This window comes from Geotrypetes seraphini, chromosome 2 (assembly GCF_902459505.1).
Source record: "Geotrypetes seraphini chromosome 2, aGeoSer1.1, whole genome shotgun sequence".
Classification (NCBI taxonomy): Eukaryota; Metazoa; Chordata; class Amphibia; order Gymnophiona; family Dermophiidae; genus Geotrypetes; species Geotrypetes seraphini.
In genome coordinates, this window is record NC_047085.1 from 427875021 (window position 1) to 427899775 (window position 24755).

Consider the following 24755-nt stretch of genomic DNA (forward strand, 5'->3'; position numbering starts at 1 on the left):
CTGGAAAGAGAATTAGTTGAAGACAGACAAAAAGCAGAAAGAGAAACTGGGACCAAGATGATGGAAAAACAAAACATCCAGACAACAAGGTAGAAAAAATGGTTTTATTTTGAATTTATTAACTGGAATATGCTAGCTTTGGGATATGTGCATCACAATTATTTTTGTATTCAGTGGCATAGTCATATACAGCTAGATTTAGGGGAGGGACTGGAGCCCAAAATTAGTGGATGGGCACCAAAGTTTCTCCCCGCCTGAGTGCAATTTACAAATACATGAGCTAGTGGGGATTCCCAAGCCCTGCCACCTTAAGACACCTTCCTCCAGTCTGGCAACCCCAAATCTCCAAGCTTTGCAGCCAATGGCAATATCCTCAAGCTGCCCCTGCTTTCATGCATGCATGAAAGCCAAGGTGGTGGTGGGGGGCAGGAGGAGGGAAGGCAGCAGCTCTGCAATATTGCTGCCAGCTGCAGAACTTGGGAAGTTGGAGGGGGAGGAGGTAGCCATCAGTTGGTGAGGCTTGGGGATCCCTACTAGCTACAGCAGGGGAGATGTTAATTTGAGGGAGCCTAAGCTCAAAGTGGGAGGCTCAAAAAGCAGTAATATTTACCCTGACTGACTGATCCTCCACATGCGCTGCTGACAGCTGATATAGCATCCCTGCTCTGATGAGGCTCACCTCTGAAGAGGCTCACCGTAGCAGTAATAGAAGTGAATGGGAAAACCAGAAGTGTTCATCGCTGCTCATCAGAGTGGGGATGCGGAAGCCTATGGCTGCTCCCACTGTCAGCGGTGTACATGGAGGATCACTCAGTCAGGGTAAGAATTACTGCTTTTTGGGGTTCCTCTCCACAGTGTCCCTTTAATGAAGGTTTATTATTAGATACGTACATCTTCTATATTAGTGATTGCAAATTTGGGACTTGCTCAGCCTTTTTTTTTTTTTTTTAATTTTAAATATTTTATTGAAAATTTTGAAATGAAATACAAAACAGCAAAATTGGATATCATCTCAAACAGTAATGCAATATACAACACCATACCGTAGAAAATGCATCTCCAAACAGAAGAACAAAATATACCCACTCACAAACTGCACCCCACATCCCAATTAACTGGAACGCAATCCTCAGCCTTTTTTTTTTTTTTTTTTTTGCTCATCAGCTAGTGTTAAGTGTTTGCGTGGCCCCAGAAAATTTTTTTTCATCCAACGCAGCCTAGGGAAGCCAAATGGTTGGACACCCCTGTGCTAAAGTGTACTAAGTTTGGAGACTGCCCAAACCAAGCATGCGCGAGTGCCTTTCTGCCTGATGCCGGCTCGTGAGGTTGTCAGTTCTATGCCCAAGTGAAAAAGCCATCTAGGGGAGGTGGGTGGGCTGTGAAAATATCTGCCTGCTGTCCTAGGATAACATCTGTTACGGGTAACTGTGCTTTATTCTAAGACATGCAGGCAGCATATTCTCACAGATGGAACTCCCTAGCCTAACTGAAAGGGATGGAGGGAGAGATGGCCTCTAAATAAAGAATAAATGGTGCAGTAGCAATGAATGAACTCAGACATACCATGTGATATGAGTATGTATAGAGTAATGGAAGGAGAAGGAAATTGTTGAACTAGTAATTGGCACAAAAATGTGCTCAATAAGAAGGCAAATACTGTAATCCAGTAAAGCCAGTAAAGGTTGCTAAATGTAACCCAACCTCATACACTTCTCCCTCCCTATTCGCGGGGGTTAGGGGCAGAACCGTCCCGCGAATAGGGAAAATTCTAGAATAACTTTTGAACCGGCTCTGACCCACCCCCGGATCTTACCTGATGGGTCTAGCAGTGACACAGGGCAGGAGCGATCTTCCTACACTCCTGCCCCATGCAGAGCCGTGCAGTGAGTTCCCATGGTCTCAGAGACTACAACAGGAACTCACAGCACTGCTTTGCACGCGGCAGGAGAGTAGGAAGATCGCTCGTGCCCTGCGTCACCGCTAGACCACCAGGTAAGATCCATGGTCCTGGGGTGGCTGCTCGCCTCCTCTGCCTCCAATCGCCCCCCCTCCTCCTCTGATCGCCTCCTCCTCCTCTGATCCAAGTCCCGGGACTGTTTTTACAGTGCTTATCCTCTTCTTAATCTTCTTCCCCACCATGAGTCTCATCCCTTCATAATTCCCTTTATGGAAGTTCAGTGCTGTGGCCATTGTTCTGGACCGATGTTTCGCCCCTGCATCCAGGTCAAAGCGGATCATGTTGTGATCGCTGTTTCCCAGCATCCCTTCTACTTCTACACCTTGTGCCGGTCCTCGCAGTCCATTTAGAATTAAGTCCAGAATTGCATTTCCTCTTGTATTTTCCTTGACATGTTGTTCCAGAAAGCAATCGCCTACAGCATCCAGGAACTTGGGTCTCCCTAGTGCTGCTGAAGGTGCCTAGGTTCCAGTCTATCTCCAGATAGTTGAAATCACTCATGATAACTGCATTGCCCCCTTGCAGTTGCGTTTAATCTTGTCCGTCATTTCTCCATCAATTTCTTCAGACTGCCCTGGGGGTCGGTAGTAAGATGCCGATCTTCGTTTCTAGTCCAATTGTTCCCAGAATTTTGACCCATAGAGAGAAGGAAGCTATTCCCCCTTAGAACCAGTCAGAGGAGCTGAAGTGGTGGCTAGTTGCATAGATGGTGATAGTCAAAAGGTTCATTTGCATATTCCTTGAGCTCCGACAGGGTTTGCTGCTTTAAGCAAAGGAGCCAAGGGGCTCTAGAATTGATAAGCCTAATTTGAGACCTACAGTTATAATGTGGCTGAAGACTGTGCCAGGAGAGCAAGAGTTCATGGGAACTCATCCCAAGACTGAAGCGTATTAGGGATTAAGGATTAAGACTACTGCTGACTTGAATTAATACCGTAAATGTCTCCGAGCTCATTCCTTACAGGCCGGGTCTTACCTCTGGAATAGGAGGGGTTTAGCTACTTGCCAGGCTATCCTGCTATCTTGTTTCTGAAGGCCAGAGATCTTACCACACCACGTATGAGTAATTTCCCAGTCACCTGAAAGTAATTGGTTGATTCAAACCAAATCTGGTCATATACCTCCTATACAATCCCAAATTATCAGACAAATTCTACCTAAACTGCTTTTCTTAATAAAGAATTGTATTTCCTTTTGATTAATCAATAATAATACTGCTCATAGATAATCCTGACACCTTCCATCACTCTTCTTACTCCAAGTGCAGTGCATGATATCTATAGATTTTAGGTTCTGATACTTTGCATCTGTAGTAAGTAACATGATAAACATCTGCTTTCTCCCAGTTCCCACCATTTACATGGATGACTTCACTTAAATAAAGCAAGCACAAATGCGAAGAGGGCGACATTACCTTGTCATTCGGTCCTCCAGTTTTGTCATTTGGTCCTCCAGTATTGATCCTTCAATCTCCTCCAAAGATATATTTTCTAAACATAAAAGAGAATTATTTCTTAACAGGTAATTTAAGAGGTAATTTCTTAACAGGTTACCCATATGAAATGTCTAGAACAATGCACAAATGCTCTTGCACAAACATTCAAGAATACCAACATACAGATCATATACAAGTAGACAAAGCTTTCTATAAAAGCACTTTTAAATGCTTAAGCAGTCAGGGAATTTTATAAAAACACTTTCCTGCATATAAAATAAGTTAAGAACACAGTCACAGCATTAACTGTTGAGGAAGTTTCCAGTGCCAGAAATGGTATTTAGTGCCAATGAGTCAAAAAAACTGAAACGAATCTGTTATCCTGGATGTTATAATGGGAAAATTTGATAACTTAAAAAGTAGCAAATTGCCTGGACCAGATGGTATACAACTCAGAGTAGTGAAAGAACTGAAAAATGAACTTACAGAGCTATTGTTAGTCATTTGTAATTTATCTTTAAAATTATAATTAAAAACATGGTACCGGAACATAAGAAAATAAGAATAGCCTTACTGGATCAGACCAGTGGTCTATCAAGCCCAGTAGCCTATTCTCACGGTGGCCAATCCAGGATCCTAGTACCTGGCAAAAACCCAAGGAGTAGCAAGATTCCACGCTACCGATCCAGGGCAAGCAGTGGCTTCCCCCATATCTTTCTCAATAACAGACTATGGACTTTTCCTCCAGGAAATTGTCCAACCTTTCTTAAAACCAGCTACGCTATCCGCTCTTACCACAACCTCTGGCAATGTGTTTCTATGAATGAAAAATCTATTCTCCGAGTGAAAAAAAAAATTCCTCCTATTGGTTTTAAAAGTATTTCCCTGTACCTTCATTGAGTGTCCCTCCAGTCTTTGTAATTTTTCATGGAGTGAAAAATTGATTCACTTGTACCCGTTCTACTCCATTCAGGATTTTGTAAGCTTCAATCATATCTCCCCTGAGCTCTCTTTTCCAAGCTAAAGAGCCCTAACCTTTATAGTCTTTCTTCATACAAGAGTAGTTCCTTTATCATCTTGGTTGCTCTTCTATTAACCTTTTCAGTGCCGCTATATCTTTCTTGAGATACGGTGACCAGAATTTAACACAATACTCCAGGTGAGGTTGAACCATGGAGCGATACAGAGGCATTATAACATTCTTAGTCTTGTAAACCATCCCTTTTTTAATAATTCCTGCCATCCTGTTTGCTTTTTTGTCCGCCACCACACATTGGCTGGAAGGTTACGATGACACCCAGATTTTTTTCTTGGGTACTGACCCCTAAGGTGGACCCTAGCATCTAGTTAACTATGATTTGGGTTATTCTTCCCAATGTACATCACTTTGCATTTGTCCACATTAAATTTCATCTGCCATTTGGACAACCAGTCTTACAATTTTGTAAGGTCTTCCTGCAATTTTTTACAATCCGCATGCATTTTAACAACTTTAAACAGTTTAGTGTCATCTGTAAATTTAATCACCTCACGCGTCGTTCCAATTTCCAGATCATTTATAAATAAGTTAATAGCTCTGGTCCCAGTACAGACCCCTGTGGCACTCCACTGTTTATTCTCCTCTATTGAGAAAAATGAACATTTAACCCTACCCTCTGTTTTCTATCTGATAACTAATTCCTAATCCACAATTGAACTTTGCTACCTATCTCAGGACTCTTTTTTTTTTTTTTAGTTCAAAATATTTTTATTGGTTTTAAGTAAGTATACAAATATATGGAACAGTAATAACAGAAAATCTCATTGTGCAGTGATATAGACAAAACAGGATATTGGGAGCATATATACATAAATGAACCACATTATGTAATACAAAGGCAATTTGATGTAATAACAATAATAAATCCGATAGTCATGCCAAAGGTTGTAAATTATATATTTAATTTAATTTAAATGACTGTTTTACAATAATGAATAAGGGGAGACCAAATGAGAGCATAAATCTGTGTTCGGTTATTTTTTTCAGCAAATACCTTTTCATATTTTCCAATTAGGCAAATAGAATTCCACCAAGCATGAAATTCAACTTTAGAAAGATCTTTCCAATTGTAAAGAATGTTTTGGATGGCTGTAGCCATGAGTATAGTGAACATTCTGGCAGCGTGAGTAGATAGTTGTTTATGAAGACCTTGAGTCATGCATATTACAATAGAAAGTGATAGCGGTTCAGTAATGTCTAGGATATTGGAAATAGTAGACCAAACTTTGGACCAATAATCTGTAAGAAATGTGCAATCATATAGAAGATGTGATAATGAGCCAGGTTGAGATTTGCAGGACCAGCAATTAGGTGATATAGATGAATCAATTTTGTTAGATAAAAGAGGAGTCCACGTGGCTTTGTGTAACATAAAAAATATCGATTGGAGTAGGGAGGCTGATCTAATAGATTTAAAAAATAAGAGCCATACAGTTTGCCAGTCTATAGCATCTGAGGGAAGGTTCAATTCTTGAGTCCATTTATTCTCAATAGAATTACGGGTAACATTATGTAGTTTTTGAATCAGCTTATACCATATTGAAGCTTTACCACCAAACGATAATATTGTAATGTTATGCGAAACAAGACTTGGTACTAACTGCAAGGAGAGAACATTCGGGTATGAGCTCAAAATACAGTGACGTAATTGCCACCAAGCGAAATATTGATTTGGAGGTAAATGAAATTTGTCAGCTAATTCCTGAAAGGGCAACCATTTGTTATGCATCAACAAATCCTGAATGAAGTGAATTCCAGCATTTTGCCAAAGTGACCACGCTATGGGTTTATCTTGTATTTTGAGTTTGATATTATTCCAAAGGGGTATGAGACTTGAAGACGACCATGGGATAGTGAGGGCGTTATCTATTGAAGTTAGGACATCTTTCAATGACGTCAAAATAATATCCTTACGTTCACTTTTTGACAGTGTGATGCATGCAATGCAATGAATCTTGTTCCGGCCATACAAAGCCCATTCCAGTTTAGTCCAGGCGGGTATTTGACTTTCAGAAGATGTAGAAGAATAACATGACCATTGTTGAATGATAAAGGCCTGATGGTATTTAAAAAAACATGGAAAATTAACTCCACCTTTATTTCTACTCATCTTCAGTTTCGACAGAGCAATCCAAGGGTGTTTTTTGTTCCATAAAAATTGAGAGAGTAGCGAGTCGATTTGTTTATATATATGTTTAGGGAGGAGAAAATGAATCATACTTAATACATAGATTATTTTGGGTGCTATTACCATACGGATTGATTCCAGTCTACCCCACCATGAAAGATTGAGAGGGGACCATCTTTGAGTCAAAGATTTAAGTTTCTATTAAGTATTCAGCGTTGAGGTGACTAGTTTCGTCAATAGTAGGCCCAAATAGTATACCTAAATATTTCATTTGTGTTTCAGACCACTCAAATCCAAGTTGTAAAGTTTCATATTTGGTATCAGGACAATTAAGGGGCATAATTATAGATTTATTTTTGTTGAGTTTATATCCAGATTCTAGGGAATATTTGTCAATCGTAGATAACAGTGGGGAAAGAGATGTAGGCGAAATATATAGCAATATATCATCAGCATACGCTGAGACTTTTATTTCTTGATTTAGATACCGGAAACCATGGATGTGAGAATTGTTTCGAATAGCAATTAGTAAAGGTTCAAGGGCAAGATCAAATAAGAGTGGAGAAAGAGGGCAACCTTGTCTCGTACCTCTACTAGGACTAAATGCAGATGACAATTTGCCATTTATGAATGTCTTAGTGGAAGGTGATGTATATAATAATCTAACTTTTTGAATGAAGGCTGATGAAAAACCAAACCTCTGCATTACATTAAAAAGAAAAGACCATTCAACCCTATCAAAGGCCTTCTCAGCATCAAGTCCCACAGCTAACAGTTGCTGATCTGTAGAAGAGTATATGTTGGGTATGGAAGAAATAATAGTTGAAAAAGTATGTGTGTTATTTGAGGAATGACGGCCATTAATGAATCCACATTGGTCAGGATCTATAAGTTTAGCAACAACCGATTGGAGTCTACTAGCAAGAAGTTTAGCATAGATTTTGGCGTCTACATTTATTAAATAAAGGGGTCGGTAATTGGTAATTTGAGATGGATCTTTGCCAGTTTTCGGCAGGACTATTATATTCGCCTCAGTGAATGAACCAGATGGATGACCAGAATTGATCAGGTGATCCAGGAATTTAAGATATTGTGGTAATATTAAATCCTGAAATTCCTTGTAGAATTCTACAGTGAGACCATCAGGACCCGGTGCTTTGCCAACAGCCATCATATTAAGTGTTCTGGAAATTTATTCTATGGTTATGGGTGAATCCAGTATTTCAGAGTCAGCTGTGTCTAGCTTAGGATGTGTAAGGTCATTCAAAAAGGTAGAGGCAGGACAGTGTTCTGGCAATTCAGAAGTGTATAAATTGCGATAATATCTCATGAAGGCTTGAGAAATATCAGCAGAGTCAGTTAGGATGGTCGAATCATCCAGGATTATACTAGCTATGTCAGTTTTTTCAGATCTGTTTTTCAAATAGGTAGCAAGAAGATGTCCACATTTATTATTTTCGGAAAAGCATGATGTAGATTTTTGAAAGACTGTATGAGCAGCATTTGTACTTAATAAAGTGTTGTATTGAAATTTCTGTTTGCCCAATTGTATCAGAAGAGTCATATCAGTTGGAGTTTGCTGGTGTAGAGTTTCTAGTCGTTTGATTTCTAGCTCCATTTGATTTAAGTTGTTTCTCTGAGTTTTGTGTTTGTGAGCCACATAGGAAATGATATGTCCTCTAATGGTTGCCTTAAATGCATTCCACCAAGAGATCCAAGAGGTATGTGCCGGCTGGTTAAGATGGAAGTATTCGTTTATAGACGTTCTAATATGTTCAAGAAAGCCGGGGTCTTGTAATAGAGACGAGTTAAATCTCCAAAGCTTTTGTGTAACTGCGGGTAGCGTGATGTTAAAAGTCATGGTGATGGCCGCATGATCTGAGACGGTTATTGGGTGAATAGTAGATTCTGTTACTTCAGATATTAGAGGGCGACCAATGAGAAAATAATCATTCGTGAATAGGAAAGATGAGGGTGTGAGAAAAAGGTATATTCGGCTTGGCTAGGCTGTTTAAGTCTCCAAATGTCAGACAGCTTGAGATTGGCACACATTTGTTGTAGCGCAAACCACGCTCTCGATTTTTTATATCGGACCTGTGATTTGCGATCTTTGGAAGGGTCCAGAACCATATTGAAATCACCTCCCAATATAGTTGTACCACCGGGTTGTGCAAGAACAGATGCCGTGATTTCATGAAAGAATTCGGGGGAATCTGCATTGGGGGCATAAATGTTGTATATAGTAATGTCATTTTCACCACAAGTAATGCGTACCCTTAACCATCTTCCATGGAGGTCAGAAGCGGTTGAGTGAACAGCCAATCCCTGTCGTTTCTTTATGAGGATTAGTACACCACCTTTTTTTTCAACTGCAGGAGAGAAATAAGGGGGCAAAGCCCAAGGTAATTATATTTTTTTTGATGCACATTCATCTAAATGAGTTTCCTGAAGCATGATTATGTCCGGGTGAAGATGTTCAGCATACGTCATTATTTTCCGTGTTTTGATCTTATTGTTTAGACCTTTGGCATTCAAAGATAGCAACTTAAGTGACATAAGTATGTATGGTATTATGGAATGTGATCTGAGTTCGGTGAAAATCCAGAACAGCAGATAGCCCTTGTATATAAACAGAGTTAAAATAAAATGACAATATATGATGCATTTTCACATGTGAATAGCAATCCTTACAACACAATACACAATGAGACTGTGATGAGAACATCACAATACTAGAGAAACCTATGGGGGAAAGAAAAAACAGATAAGGAGCCGCAAAAAGCTAGCAGGGGGAAGCACCTATAACAATGAATTCATATCAGCTTATTCTGCTCTAAGAGAAATACATCTATATCTACTCAGTGATATAGAAGAAATAACAACTGAGATAATCCTTTGATATCAGCAACATGGGTCCAAAGCTAAAAACTGATGTCAGAGAATGAAAGAATGAACATTGAGCGACACACATGAAAGAGCACATTACATTTCAGAACATTCAATTAATGAATCAAATGTGTTCATATGGTTATCATCTATGGAAAGATACAGAAGGAGTAATTTATAAAAGAGTGGAGGCATGCCAGAATCATTATGTGTGTAATAGAGAGTTGCGCGGGGACAGAAATCCCACCCGTCCCCACCCGTCCCCGCCAAAATCCCACCCGTCCCCACCCGTCCCCGTGAGGAATCCCTCCGTCCCCACCCGTCCCCGCGAGGAATCCCCTCCGTCCCCACCCGTCCCCGCGAGAAATCCCCTCCGTCCCCACCCATCCCCGCGAGGAATCCCCTCCGTCACCATCCTTCCCTATAAACTTCAGAAATAGTTATTTTATTTAATTATGCTACTGAATTAAAGGCTCTGGTAGAGACCCATTTACAAATAAGCAAAGAGACTTTATTAATTTGGAAATATTAATTGGGAAGAATACATACTTTGTAAGTGGGTTTCTACCAGAACCTCTAATGTAAATATAAAATATAAATACTCAGCTGATGAGAACCCACAAACTGTCAGCTGAGGACTTCCTTTGCAGTTGGCCGGGGGTCCCTTTTGCCAAGCTTAGCAGGCAGCAGTAGCGTCCCTGAGTCACAGATGCTGGCACCTCAGTGGCTCATGGATGCTGCCAGCGACTGCTGCGTTTGGTGGAGGGGAGTTCTGGCCATCTCTAGAGGAGGTCCTCTGCTGGCGGTGCTTGGAGATCCCCACCAGTCACAGCAAGGGTCAACAAGTACTTCAACACTGTAGAAATAAAACCAGAAATGCATTTCCTTTTCTTTTGAACACAAAACAAAGACATCTGCCATATACATTTCCCAAAGCTAACATATTTTAGTCAATAAATTCCATTTTTTACCTTCGTTGTCTGGAGACTTATTTTTCCATAAAGTTGGTCCCAGTTTCTTTTTTCCGCTTTCCCATCTTCTCTAAATTCTTCTGTTGCTGTCCATTGATTTCCCCTACCATGGTCCAGCATTTATCTCTTTCTCATCTTTCATGCCTGCCCACCAGCCCCATGCCCAACATTTCTCCTTCTATCACCCCTCTCCAACACTATGCCACATCTCTCCCTCCATTCCCTTCACCACTGTCCAATATTCCTCCCTCTTGCATCCCTTTCAATCTGTCCCATTGTTCCCTTGCCACATTTCTCACTCTCATCTTTTTCTTCCCTATCACATTCTGTACCTTCCTCCCTACGACCAAAAATTCTCCTCTTTCTTCCATTTGCCGTGTGTGTGCCGTGAGGGAGGTCTGGTGCCCCAGAGTAAGAGCAGGGGCGCCCATACTTTATGGGCTTGCGAGCTACTTTATAAAGACTAAGTCAAAATGATCTACCAACAATAAAATTTTAAAAAAACACAAAGCACAATGAAAGGCAGAGAAAATGTTAATTATTCATATTCCGGGTTTTTTCAAAGAGGTCACGGCAGATGACTCTATGCAATGTCACCTCGGTAACAAAATACAAAAATAGACAAATACACCCACTCCCTTTTTACTAAACCACAATAGTAGGTTTTAGCACAGGGAGTTACGCTGAATGCCTCACGCTGCTCTCAATGCTCATAGGCTTCCTGCGCTAAAAAACGATATTGCGGTTTAGTAAAAGGGAGCCATAGTGCAAAATATAGACAGCAGATATAAATTCTCAAAACAGACACATTTTGATCAATAAATTGAAAATAAAATCATTTTTCCTACCTTTGCTGTTTGGTGATTTCATGAGTCTCTGGTTGCACTTTCTTCTTCTGACTGTGCATCCAATCTTTCTTCCTTTCTTTCAGCCTCCTGTATGTTTCCTCTCCTCCAGACCTCATTCTCTCCCCCAACTTTTTCTTTCTGTCTCCCTGTTCCCCCTTCTTTCTGTCTCCCTGTCTGCCCCCTTTCTTTCTTTCTCCGTGCCCTCCCCCAAGCCACTCGGTTTGCTGCCACCGCCATCGGGGAATAGCCCCCAAGCCACTGCTGTCCCAAGCTTTCCCTGCAGAAGCGACGCGCTGACCAGCATTCCGCTCCCTGATGTCAATTCTGACGTAGGAGAGGAAGTTCCGGGCCAACAAGGCATTTCTCCTCATTCCATCCAGCCTGAGCCCCATCTCTCCTTGATCCAGCATTTCCCTTCTGTGTTTGTCAGAATTACCATTCCACCTATTTTCCAGCATCACCCTTCTTTGTGTCCATCTCACCTATATCCCTATCTCACCACTTTTTCAGAATCTTCATTTGTCTCTGTCCTTGTCTTTACCCCATGTTCACCATTTGCCCTTTCAATGTCTTTATCTCCCCCCCCCCACACACTTTTTCAGCATTACTTCTATGTCTCTATTTCACCTCCTCTTCATGTCCCCTCTGTATCTCTATCCTTATTTAGTAGGTCCTGCTTACTCTTTCTCTTCTTTGTGTCACTATCTCCATTTTCAGCTTTCCCCCCTTTTCCTTTGTTACTGCACCCGGTAGCCAGAATCTTTCCACCCTCCCTCCACTCCGGCCCAGCCCAGTATGAAATATTTCCTTTTGTTTCCCTCCCCTCTCTCTTTCTCTCTCTCTTCTCCTCCCTCACCCACGAGTCCTGCATCTGGCCCGCTCCCTTCTACCTGCACCTGGCAACACCCCCCTGCTCCGCGGCTCTCTTCAGCAACTCGTCAGCAGCGGTGATCAAGACAAGCTGCCGACATCGAGGCCTTCTCTCTACGAGTCCCGTCTTTGTGGAAAAAGGAAGTTGAAACAAGCGGGACTCACAGAGGGTAGGCCCCGACATCAGAAGCTTGTGTCGATCGCTGCTGCTGAGTTGCCGAAGAGAGCCGCGGAGCAGGGGGTGTGGCCGGAAGCAGGTAGAAGGGAGAGGGAGATAGGAAGGCTGTAGAAGCTCCGGAGCATGACACCGACCCCGGCCAGGATGATTTCTTTTTCAGGCGTGCAGCTTACAAGTCCGGCGTTGCGGCGGGAAATAGCCATGCTGAGCAGTGAGCTCAGCACGTACACAGATGAAAGCCTTGCTTGCTGATTGGTCCGGCGGCACGGCGGGGCGGGGCCGCCGGACCAATCAGCAAGCAAGGCTTTCATCTGTGTACGTGCTGAGCTCACTGCTCAGCATGGCTATTTCCTGCCGCGACGCCGGACTTGTAAGCTGCACGCCTGCATCGCCAGAATTTAGGTAGGCTGTTTTCATCCCCGTGGGAGTCCCGTGGGCCAGGGGGCGTCCCCGTGGGAGTCCCGTGGGTCAGGGGGGCATCCCCGTGGGAGTCCCGTGGGCCAGGGGGGGAACCCGCGGGACCCACGGGATCCCCGCGATCCCCGTTCCCGTGCATACCTCTAGTGTGTAACGCATTCATGCAAAGTAAAACAGCATGCTAGTAATGCTCAAACATGAAGACAGAGCAGGCATCAATCCGTGCAAGAGAAACATGTGCTTTAACACAGCGTGCTCAGCAGGCAAAGTCCCAGTGTACTAGCATGTAGTTAATAATGGCACTTAATCTTAACAGACCTAACAGTCAGTGAAAGGGACACATGCATAGTGATGCACAGCACACTTCAAACCTGATGGATCGGAGTTGGTGAATGTTGTTCAATGAAGGCTGCCAGGTCTTCAGGATTTAGAAAATCTTTCGTGGAGTTATTAAGAGTCACTCTCATTCTGGTTGGATACAGAAGCCCATACCTGGCAGAGAGCTGCTTCAATTGGGGTCGGTAGGAGAGGAGCTGCTTCCGTTTGTATGCCGTCGTCTTGCTGAGATCAGGAACGAAAAGTATAGCAGCCCTCTCATGCTTTTGAGGGGCGCGTATCTTTGCTCGCTGCATTATATCAATGACCTGCTGGTACCGGAGAAGTTTCACCACCACCGGTCTAGGATAACGGACCGAAGAGGTGCGGTGCGAAGGTACTCGGTGTGCCCTTTCTATCTCAAATTCCTGTGTAAAGGTAATATCAAGTATTTTTGGGATCCATGTTGTCAGATACTTGATCAGGTCACGATCTGGAACTTCCTCAGATAATCCAAGAATTCTAAAATTGCTCCTACGGGAGCGATTGTTGCTGTCTTCCAATTCACGTTCCAGGGCTGTAATGCGCGTAGTTTGCTTTCTTAATTCAGTTATATTGGTGGTGTTCACCTCCATTTTGTTTTCCAGGGAGGCAACACGTGTCTGGATCGCTGAAAATTCTGTAGTTAGGTTGTTCAGCTTTTCATTGATTTCTTCAGTGTCTGACTTCGTGTCAGACACCATGCTCTTCAGTTCTTTTATTTCCTCCAGAAGTTCATGATTGCTGACAGCAGGGGAATCCGGTAACGGCGTTTTTGATGGTGATGGCGGCTCAGGCTTGTGCCGCTTGTTTATCTTCTTGTCCGACATGCTCGTTAACTTCCCGGGGTAGAAATTTCAGCGCGGTGTTATGCTGAGTCACTGTGTAACTTCGGAGATGCAGGGAGAAGGATTTTGAAGCGAGCAGAATGGCGATTTTAAAGATTGGTGCAGGAGCTCTTCCCTCAAGCTGCCATTTCCCGCGGGCTCAAGCGCCCCCCTATCTCATGACTCTTTAATTTTCTCAGGAGCCTCTCATGAGGAACTTTATCAAAAGTTTTCTGAAAATCTAGATACACTGCATCAACCATTTCACCTTTATCCGCATGTTTATTCACACTTTCAAAGAAGTCAAGCAAATTGGTGAGGCAAGATCTCCCTTGGCTGAACCCAAGCTGACTCCGTCTCATTAAATTATGTTTGTCTACATATTCCACAATTTTATTTTTTTATAATTGTTTCCACCATTTTGCACAGCACTGAAGTCAGGCTTACTGGTCTGTAATTTCCTGGTGCTGGGTGCTAAGCAAAAAGGTACAGAAGATTATAGCGAACAAAATTACTGAGCAAATATGAGTGCAAATCAAAAATTAAAGACAACTATTAAATTACGCAATAACTGGAACAGAGTTAGCAAAATGCAACATATGTACTTGTACATTGCCTGTTGGATAGTTCAGCCATGCATAGTGCAGCGCCCGGCCTTTAGTCGTGTGGCAGTCACGAGTTCAGAAACCTGGAAACTCCATTGCAAGATTGCACCATTGAAGAACAATGTGCAACCGTGTACTTTCTTTGGGCAGAGGAGGTGAAACCTGTGGAAATTCACCATCGGATATTGAATCAGTATGGATATAGCACCATGAATTAATGAAAGGTTTTATGAGTGGGTAAAAAGTTTTAAAGCGGGAAGAACAAGTGTAACCAACGAAGGTCATTCTGTTCGCCCATCAACATCACGCACACAAGAGCACATTGACAGGGCATATGGCTTGATTAGAGAAGTCCAACAGATAATGGTGTCTCAATTGGCTGCAAATTTGGATATCAGCTATGGATCTGCATTTGCCATAATGCATGATGACTTGACGTATAGGAAAGCCTGCGCACGATGGGTTCCCAAACAGCTTACTTATTTGCACAAGCAACAGTGTGTGGAGATTGCAACGCAGTTCCTGAAACAGTATGAAGAATATCTGAGTATTCTGGAAAGAACTGTCACTGGCGACGAGACAGGGGGTGCATCACTGTGACCCGAAGAGCAAAAAACAAAGAATGAAAATTAATGGAAGGGGTGCTCACCTGGTTTCGGGAGCAGCCAAAAAACTTCTTCTCTGCAGGAATACAGAAGCTAGTTGAATGATACAACAAATGCATTGTCTTGCATATGGAAAAGTGATATGTTCAATTGCTCACAGTCACGTCTATTAAAGTTGTTAAATGTATTTTGCCTTTACTTTTTGATTTACCCTCATATATAGGCATGGAGTAATGAGACAAAGCCAACATGAATTTAATCAAGGGAAATCCAAGTTTCCAAGTTTATTAAATAGTTTGATTTATCGCCTATTCAAAATTCTAGGCGATGTACAAATTGTTCAAAAATTAAGGTAACATATCATTCAGACATACAATAATTTAGGTAAAAAAAAGTAAACTTATTTAAACAGATATCAATACATTTAGGTAAGATATTTCTACGTATAACAATAAAACAAAAGGGAAGTTATTTAATGGTTACATTCATAATTAAATTCAATAATTCAAGGGAAGTACATTAGGAAGGGAGACAGTAACGATTAACGAAGAAAATTAGATTGGCAATACGGAAGATTTTAATCATTAAAAGCATCTGTAAATAAAAAACTTTTAAGTTTAGTCTTAAATTTGTCTAAGTTTTTTTCTTGTCTCAAGTAGAGTGGGAGATCATTCCAGGACTGAGGGGCTGTTACAGAAAAGATTGTATTGCGCCTTGTGTTAATAACTTTTAATGAGGGGATAGCTAATAGATGTTGATCTTGTGATCTGAGAGATCTAGAGGTCGTATGAGGTATTAAGACTCTAAAAATAAAGGCAGGAGTTTTGAATTCTAAAGCTTTAAAGGTGAGTAAGCACTGTTTATATATAATGCGGTGTGCTACTGGAAGCCAGTGTGCCTTCTTAAGTAAAGGTGATACATGATCAAATTTTTTGGCTTTATAAATAATTTTAATGGAGGCGTTCTGAATTATTTGTAAACGCCTAAGCTCTTTTTGTGGCAAACCTATAAATAAGGCGTTACAGTAATCGATTTTAGAGATTACAAGGGAATGAAGTAATATGTTCAAAGATTGTGCACATAAAAATTTTGATATAGATCGGATCTGGCGGAGTCTGTAAAAAGTAGATTTGACCACTTGGCTTATGTGATCGTGGAAGGATAATTTATTATCAAATATTACTCCTAGAATCCTAATATTTTTAGCCATCTGCAAGGAAATGCCTTTAATAGAGATAGGAAAGAGAAGTGTTTCACAATCTTTCCATGGAAAGAGCATAACATTGGTTTCCTGAATATTTAAGGCTAGCTTATTAGTTTTGAGCCAATAATGAATTTGATCCAGTTTATCATTTATTACTACTATTTCTTGAGGATTTTTGGTATTGATTGAATGTAATAGTTGTATATCGTCTGCGAAGGCAAATACTGTAAATCCAATGGATTGACATAATGTCATCAGATGGGCTAGAAAAATATTAAATAAGATAGGCGAAAATATTGAACCTTGGGGGATTCCATATGGCAGTGAATAACTATTTGAAGTGGCATCGTTGAAAGAGACAATCGAACGGTTATTGAGGTAAGACTGAAACCAGAGCAGAACTTGATCAGTTAAACCAATTGATTGAAGCCTATTTATTAAAAGACTATGATCAATAGTGTCAAAGGCAGACGATAGATCAAGAGAAATCAAAATTACGGATGTATGGTGATCTAAATGATATAATATAGACGTTGTCATACCAATTAACGAATGTTCTGTAGAATGATTTTGTCTGAATCCTGTTTGATTTGGATGCAATATGTTAGTTTTTTCAATGTATTCAGATATTTGGTTAAATACGATTTTTTCAGTTATTTTAGCTAAGTACGGAATATTAGCAATAGGCCTATAATTAGTTTTTATATCGGAACCTATTTTTTGATCTTTAATAACTGGGCGTATAGTGGATTTTTTCCAGGCTGGTGGTACTTTACTTTGTTGTAGACTAATGTTAATTAAAGTATGTATGTAGGGACCAAATATAGAAAAGTATTTCTTGAGGATAGTAGGGGATATTGATTCATTGAATGTTCCTTTATGATTGATGGTTTTAATAATCATTTCTAAGTCTTTAAGACTGAGAATGTTAAAGTGAGAACATTTTGAAGTATGTGATGCATTAGATTCATGCTCTGATATAGTTGCAGATTGTTGATGTATTGTGAAGTTATTTCTGATTTTTTTAATTTTATCAACGAAACTGTCTGCTAATTCTTGTGCGGTTGGAAGAGGTTTATTGTCGTGTGAAAGGTTTTTGGATTGCTGATTAATTGATTTTAAAATATTATATAATACAGTAGTATTCTTGGCCTGGATAATTTGCTTTGAGTAATATTTCGATTTTGCATGAATTATTTTTTTCTTTGTAGTATGTCGCATGGTCTTTAAATTTTGAAAAATTTGAGTGATTTTTGTCTTTTCTCCATTTTCGTTCCAACGAACGAAGTTGTTTTTTAATTAGGTCTAGTTCTGAATTAAACCATGGATTAATTTTCTGACGTGATGAGATATATTTTGTTCGAGTTGGGGCTAGTTTATCAATTAGGAGCTGGGTAGCATTCTGCCATTTGTATAATAGGTCTTCTATAGTAGTTGATTCTAAATCTGCAAAATCTAGGCAAAGATTTGATAAGATGGATTCGACTGAAAGTTTCCTAAAATCTTTAAATTGTCTAATTTGGGATATTTTGTTTGGTTTCGATGGTACCGCTGTGAAAATTATTGATATTAAATAGTGATCAGACCAGGGTACTGGCTGTGAGGAATGAAATTGAAAGTGAGATTTATTTGATAAAGATGTAGAAGTTAAGATCATATCAATTGTATGACCAGCTATATGAGTTGGAACTGAAAATAGTGGAAATAAGTCTAACAATCTAAGATGAGAAAGAATGTCTTTAGTATAGTTATTGTTTAGATCCTCGAAATGAATATTAAAATCTCCTAAGACCATGGGATTGGAGGAAGATGACCCAAAATCAAAAAGCAGTGACTGTAAATAAAAGAAATTATTACTATTGACTGGTGGTGGAAGATAAATTAGAAGAATATCTAATTTAGGTTTAGTCCTTAGAGAAAATTGAAGAAATTCAATTGAGGTGTTTATGGGGGATGAATCTAATCTTATCACTAATGAGTCTTGAAAAATAACTGCTAAACCTCCTCCCCGTTTCTGAAGGCGATGATTAAAGATAAAGGAAAAACCTGGGGGGCAAGCGTAAGAAAGGTAAGCTTCCTCTCCCTCAGAGAGCCAAGTTTCTACAAGACATAGTATTTTATAAGATGATTGTGTAATAAGGTCTTTCACCAAATGATGTTTGCTTTTTAATGAACGTACATTTATTAACCCTATTTTTATTTTATCTGATTTTGCATGGTTTATAGTTTCGATTTTTATTAAATTTGAATCCTGAGAGGACAGTGTGGTATTATTAGAGAACATTGAGGAATATGATTTAGGGGGTCTGTGACCAATTTTAACTGGAATTTCGTAAGCTAACTTATCCATTTTGGGATAGACGGAGAAGGAACTCGGTAAAGAACTACTTGGTGTGATTAAAAAGAAAATTGGAAATATATTAATTATTAAAAAGGAGAGTAAATATACTTTTAATATGAATTTACCTAATATAGATAAGTAGTTTGGTATATATTTATTCGGTCGCACACAAAGGAGCGCAATAAGGAGCAGGACCTGTTTCAGTGCAGCTAGTTCATTGTAGCCCTTTCACTGCGGCAAGCTCAGTGCGGCCATTTCAGTGCACTAAGTTCAGCACAGCTGTTTTATCATGGCTGTTTCATCGCTGGCGAGCAATTACTTTTTTCAATTTATTTATTGAAAAATAGAGTATTTAAAAACATCTAACTTATACAATTGTATACAAAGTATTACATTAATACATTATATATCTTATATCTAATATATCTCAGCCCTCCCATCCCTCCCTCCCTCCCCCCACCCTGGTGGGAGATTGTGTGCAGGAGATTCATAAATTATTTAAAAAAATAATAATAATAATAATAATAATAATATATGAAAAATCAATGGGATTAACATTTTGGGAATTAACCCAAGTTCTGTATGCACTCCAAATGGTGTTATAATTCTGAATATGGTTTCTTCTGAGGGCAGTTAATTTAGAATCTGCTGTATATATTGAACTTTAACCAATAGTACTCTTAACACTGGTATATCCGATTGTTTCCAGGCAGATGCAAGGACAAGTGGTACTGCTGTCATTATCAAACTTATAAATTTCTGATGTTTCAATGGCAGAGCATCTAGCCCCTTGTTCAACAGAAAGCACTCCATAGTCTTAGGGATCAGGATACCTAATACTGCCTCAATAAAAGAAATTACTTTATCCCAATAATTCTGTGCTTTGATACAATACCACCAAATATGTTCAAAGGTACCTAATTATTCACATCCTCTCCAACATTTATCCAATCCTTTCCCATACATAGCTCGCAATCGTACTCCCACTGGCAGTTCTCTGTTGCAGAGAATCACTGAAGCACTGCTCCTCCACAACAGCAGGCATCGTTCCCCAATGTCCCATCAGGTGTCCTAGCCACGTGAACCGAGTGAATCCAGCGTTGGGTCTACCCGCAGCAGGTCCAGATCTTGGAACAGCTGGCGTTCTAGAAAGGGCCCCTCGCAGGAGCATCGTCACAGGTCTCGGGACAAGCGATGCCGACCCCCTTCCCATTCCAGGAGGTCGGGTCTGCCATATGACCTTATTGAAAGACAAAGATCCAGGTCTCGCTCTCATCATCGTTATGCTTGAAGGCTCTGGGAAAAGCATAACAATCATGAGTCAGAGCATCACAGCTACAGACAGCAGGATCGCCGGCCTGATCGCGGATCAAGAACACGCTACAACCACGACCCATATTGAAAACCCCGCAGATCACCATCCCAGGATCGACGGAGATCTCCTCTTCCAAATCTCTGGACACAGCCATCATTAAATGCTGAATCCACTGCAGGCTTGAGCGGGCAGTACTTTCTTGACTTCCTTGGTTGGGCCGCCAAACCCCAAGCGAACCTCGGCGGTCGAGATTACAGCCGCACGCCCACCCTGCCGAGTGTGGCAGACCAACACATTGGATTGGGGGACCCTGATGAGGGCAACTGTCTCCTCCCGATCAGTCAAACCAGCGTACCCAATTCCAGGACAGCCACAGCCGAGCCCCCGAGACACAGGAAAAGCAACACAACAGTGAAGAAGAAGGGTAAGAAAAAGCACAGGCGGACATCTTATTCCTCCTCCTCTTCTTCTTCCTCCCTTCCCTCCTCCATGTCCCCCGCCCACTGCTCTGACCCTAACACCTGCTTAGGGTATTCCCCCCGAGCGCCTGTGGCAGAAAGTTCCCAGGTCCCTCAGAAAAAAGGTGTCCAGGCAGGAATATTTTGATATCTTCAAACTCGCAGAGGGCAGACGTATAAGACATAAGACACTCAAAGAAGCATGCAAAGAAAGGTGACCTTCCTGCGGAACATAGCAAGCTTGTCCCCCGAAATGTGGCAAGCTGGGTGATGTTGTACGCTCATATGATGATTAGACCATGTCGAAAGAGACCTGAATTGATGGACTTCATGCTTTGTTACCTTGAGATGGTGATTACTATTTACAGGGAGCACGAAGGAACTGCTCGGCTTTCTTACGACGAGCAGTTCAGAGATAAAATGGAATACAACCCACACATAGCGTGGGACATGGACGATGGGGGTCTCTGGCTACACAATGTCTTCAATCACAGTACTATTGCTCACTCCCACTCCCATTATCAGCAAGCAGCTCCCAGTTTCAAGAACAGGAGGCCTGCTCCTTTGCTCCGAGATGTCTGCTGAAAATTCAACAGATCTTCATGCAATACTCAAGGATGCAAATACAAACATTGTGTGGCAGTTGTGGATCCCAGCACCCCTTATCCACGTGTCCCAAGAAATCCCAACCTCAGCAAGGATCAAGCAGCAGAGCTTGATACTTTCAAGAAAGCTTTTTCCCCGATCCTACTTCAAAATATGTCCACCTGGTTGTACCAGTATCCAAAACAACCAGAGGCCCTGTTATTGCGACAAGGTTTCACTGAAGGTTTCTGCATCCCTTTTGAGGGCCCCATACCTATGGCTCCCCCCTTTCCATTGTACCTCGCAGAGTGTATCGGCCTTCAGCGAATGCTGACAAGTTATCAACCGAGATTGAGGCGGGCCGAATAGCCGGTCCTTTTTCCATCCCCCCCCTTTCTCAAATATGTTTGTGTCCCCGCTGACTGCGATCCCAAAGAAAGAAAAAGGAAAGTTCCGGCTAATCCACAACCTGTCTTTCCCCCCGGGATCTTCTGTCAACGATAGTATTCCTGAAAGCGCCACTGGAGTTCAGTACATGTCCTTCGACTCAGCAGTACAGATGGTCAGAGAGGCCGGGCGAGGAGCTTGGATGGCTAAGGTTCAACCGATTTGTGACCAAGAATTCCTAAAGTCTTCACTGCTTATCCCACACTGTATGACCAACTCTTCTTATTGTAAATCGCCTCGATCTACTGCCTATTGACCAAGAATTCCTAAAGTCTTCATTGCTTATCCCACACTGTATGACCTGCTCTTCCTATTGTAAATCGCCTCGATTTACTTTTTATTGTAAACCCGCCCCTACAATGTTACCTTACTCTGTACAAATAGTCATGTACTCAAAGACTTCACTGTTTTTTTCACTGTATGTCCAGCTCTTCTTTATTGTAAACCGCCTCGAACTACTTTGGCGGTTTATAAACAATAAATTATTATTATTATTATTATTATGACATTGAATCAGCCTTTCGGTTGCTTCCCATTCATCATTCCTGTTTTCCTCTACTTGGTTTCTCCTATGCGGTGTCTTACTTCTTTGACAAATACATGCCCATGGGTTATTCAGTTTCTTGTAACCTCTTTGAAACCTTCAGCACCTTCCTGCACTTGGTAGTTGCCCAACAGTCTCCAGCTACTAGCATCGTGCATTACCTCGATGACTTTTTTTTCGTGGGTCCCCAAAACACGGGAATCTGCAAAGCTATCTTGGACATCTTCATGGCGGTCGCCAGGGATTTTGGAGTCCTTATTAAAACCAGTAAGACCATCGGGCCTTCCCAGAGGATCACTTTTCTCGGAATTGAAATTGACTCCTCACAGATGACGACCCGACTGCCCGAAGAAAAAGTAGTCTACCTGAAAGAAAAAATTAGGAGGGCGGTTACCTCCCGCAAACTCACTCTCTACCAGATGCAGTCCCTCATCGGATCTCTCAACTTTGCATGCCGTACCATACCTATGGGCAGAATTTTCTTATGCAGACTGGCAGCAACAACAGCAGGCATCAGCCGCAAGCACCATTACCTGCGTATTTCCCAACACCTGAAGTGTGACCTCCGAATTTGGCTCCAGTTCCTCAACGAATTCAAAGGGCTGTCACTCATACAAGCCCCGCCGGTAACCAGTGTGGACATCAATCTCTTCACAGATACGGCCGGCGCGGTTGGATGTGGTGCACACTGTAATGGAGCCTGGTTCGCCTCCCCCTGGCCCCAATCATGGAGAGACTCTGGCCTTACCAGAAAAACATCACCTTTCTTGAACTCTTCCCCATAGTTGCAGCTTTATACGTGTGGGCTCCTCAGTTGGGGAAGAGGAGAGTAGTCTTATGGTCGGACAATGCGGCAGTAGTTGAAACCATCAACAGACAGTCAGCCCATTGCCTCCGTGTGGCAGAGCTAGTGCGGGCATTTGTGCTGCGATGTCTACAAATAAATCTAACAGCGCGAGCAAAGCATGTGCCAGGAGCGGATAACCAAATAGCAGATGCTCTATCACAGCAATTGCTTCTCTTTCGACAGCTTGCTCCAGCGGCAGAAGAGGAGCTGACGCAGATCCCAGAAGAGCTGTGAAGGTTAGGAGATGTCCAGCTGAACTGCTGATTTCTGGGTCACTTGCACCAGCCACCTGGCAAGCATACCAATCCGTTTACCAGAGAGTGGCTGCACACCTTCGCTCCCTGGGTTGAAGCTCCGGACATCATTCCCCGCTCAGAGCCAGGTACGGCAAAGCTATGGGGCCGGGGGTTAAAGAAGGTAAATCGTCAGATAGGACAATGGTCTGAGTACTTGGGAGGAAGGAATGGGTCACTCCCATACTCGCAGGACACTACCTCTCCGACTGGACCCTATTGTCAGACATAGCTACCGACCAACTCATTAATGACTTCCAAGAAGCCTTGTGCCGTTGATTTCATTGTTGTGTCCACCAGCACACCCAAGTCCTTTTCAAGATTACTGTCCCCCAGCACTGATGTTGGAAACCAGTGAGGCAGAGGACAGGAGAGAAGCAATGGAGACCATGGAAGGGGAGAAGTAAGATAGAGAAGGACGAAAGAAATGGACAAACACCATGGAGGGGAGGTTGGGAAGGAGAGAAAAAAATGGGGGTAAAACTATGGGATTGTAGGGAAGAGAAGCTGAGATGCCAGATCCAGGGCAAAGCTAGGGGTAGGGGTGGGGTAGAGTTCAAAGCAGAGCTTGGACACCCCAAACCAAAATGGTGTTCTGTTGCCCCTGGTTCATAAAGGGCTAGCTTGTTCTTTAAGTCATTTGTCCCATTTTGTTTGAGAGCCCTGAAAACCAAACATAGAGATTTAAATCTAGCCCTGTAAGGTACTGGTAGCCAGTGTAGTTTGTGCAGGAAGAGTGTTATATGGTCAAGCCTCTTGCAGCCTTCTATCAGTCATGCTGCAGCATTCTGAATTAGTATCAGGTGATGCAAACTCTTTTTGATTAGACCAGTATACAGGGCATTACAGTAGTCTAGTCGTGATGTTATCAATGCATGGATCACTGTGGTCAGATTTTTCTTTTCAATATATGACAAAATATTTCATAACTGCTGAAAATGATAAGACACATTTTCTAAAGGTTGTTTGAATTTGTGGGAATAGAGTGAGTGATAAGTCTATCAGTATCCCCGAGATTCTTGACCTGTGATTTTAGAAGGAGTTCATACTTTCCAAAACATATATTGAAGTTGGGTAATTTGTCCACTTGTGTTAGGAACCCAGGCAGAGTTTGTTGTTGTTTGCCCATTCCTGAATTGCGGTTAGACAGTCATTCAGTCTGGTTCAGTGGATATGAGTAGTTGCACATCATCAGCACAAATATAGAATTTTGTGTCCACTGACCAAAGCAAGTCAGCCAGAGGCTTGAGGTAGATATAAGATGAGAGACAATATGGATCCCTGTGTAGGGTTACCATATGGCTCCAGAAAAAAAGAGAATGGATTCAGACATCCGGGTTTTACTTCTATTGAAAGCATTGGAAGTACGGAGGGCAGATTGAGACATCTGGGTTCTACATCCATTACTTCAATGGAAGTAAAACCCGGATACCTCAATCCATCCTCCTTTTTTTGGAGCCATGTGGCACCCCATAGTTCAGTGCCCAAGGCAATGTGTTATTGTTGAACAGAACTGATTGCTGTCAGTCTGACAAATAGGATTTGATTCAATTAGCTGTTTTAAAGCTTACCTCATTTATTTTATTTATGTTTATACTTGG

The 24755-nt window shown here is 41.7% G+C and overlaps 1 protein-coding gene across 1 annotated transcript in view; it reads right to left on the bottom strand.

Annotated features, from left to right (window-relative positions):
* ABCB1 (ATP binding cassette subfamily B member 1) overlaps positions 1 to 24755 on the bottom strand; it is a 356266-nt gene that overhangs the window by 260800 nt on the left and 70711 nt on the right. Inside the window, exon 5 of the mRNA XM_033931220.1 lies at positions 3372 to 3447. Within this exon, the coding sequence (XP_033787111.1) occupies positions 3372 to 3447 (76 nt within the window). The remainder of the gene's footprint in view (positions 1 to 3371; positions 3448 to 24755) is intronic.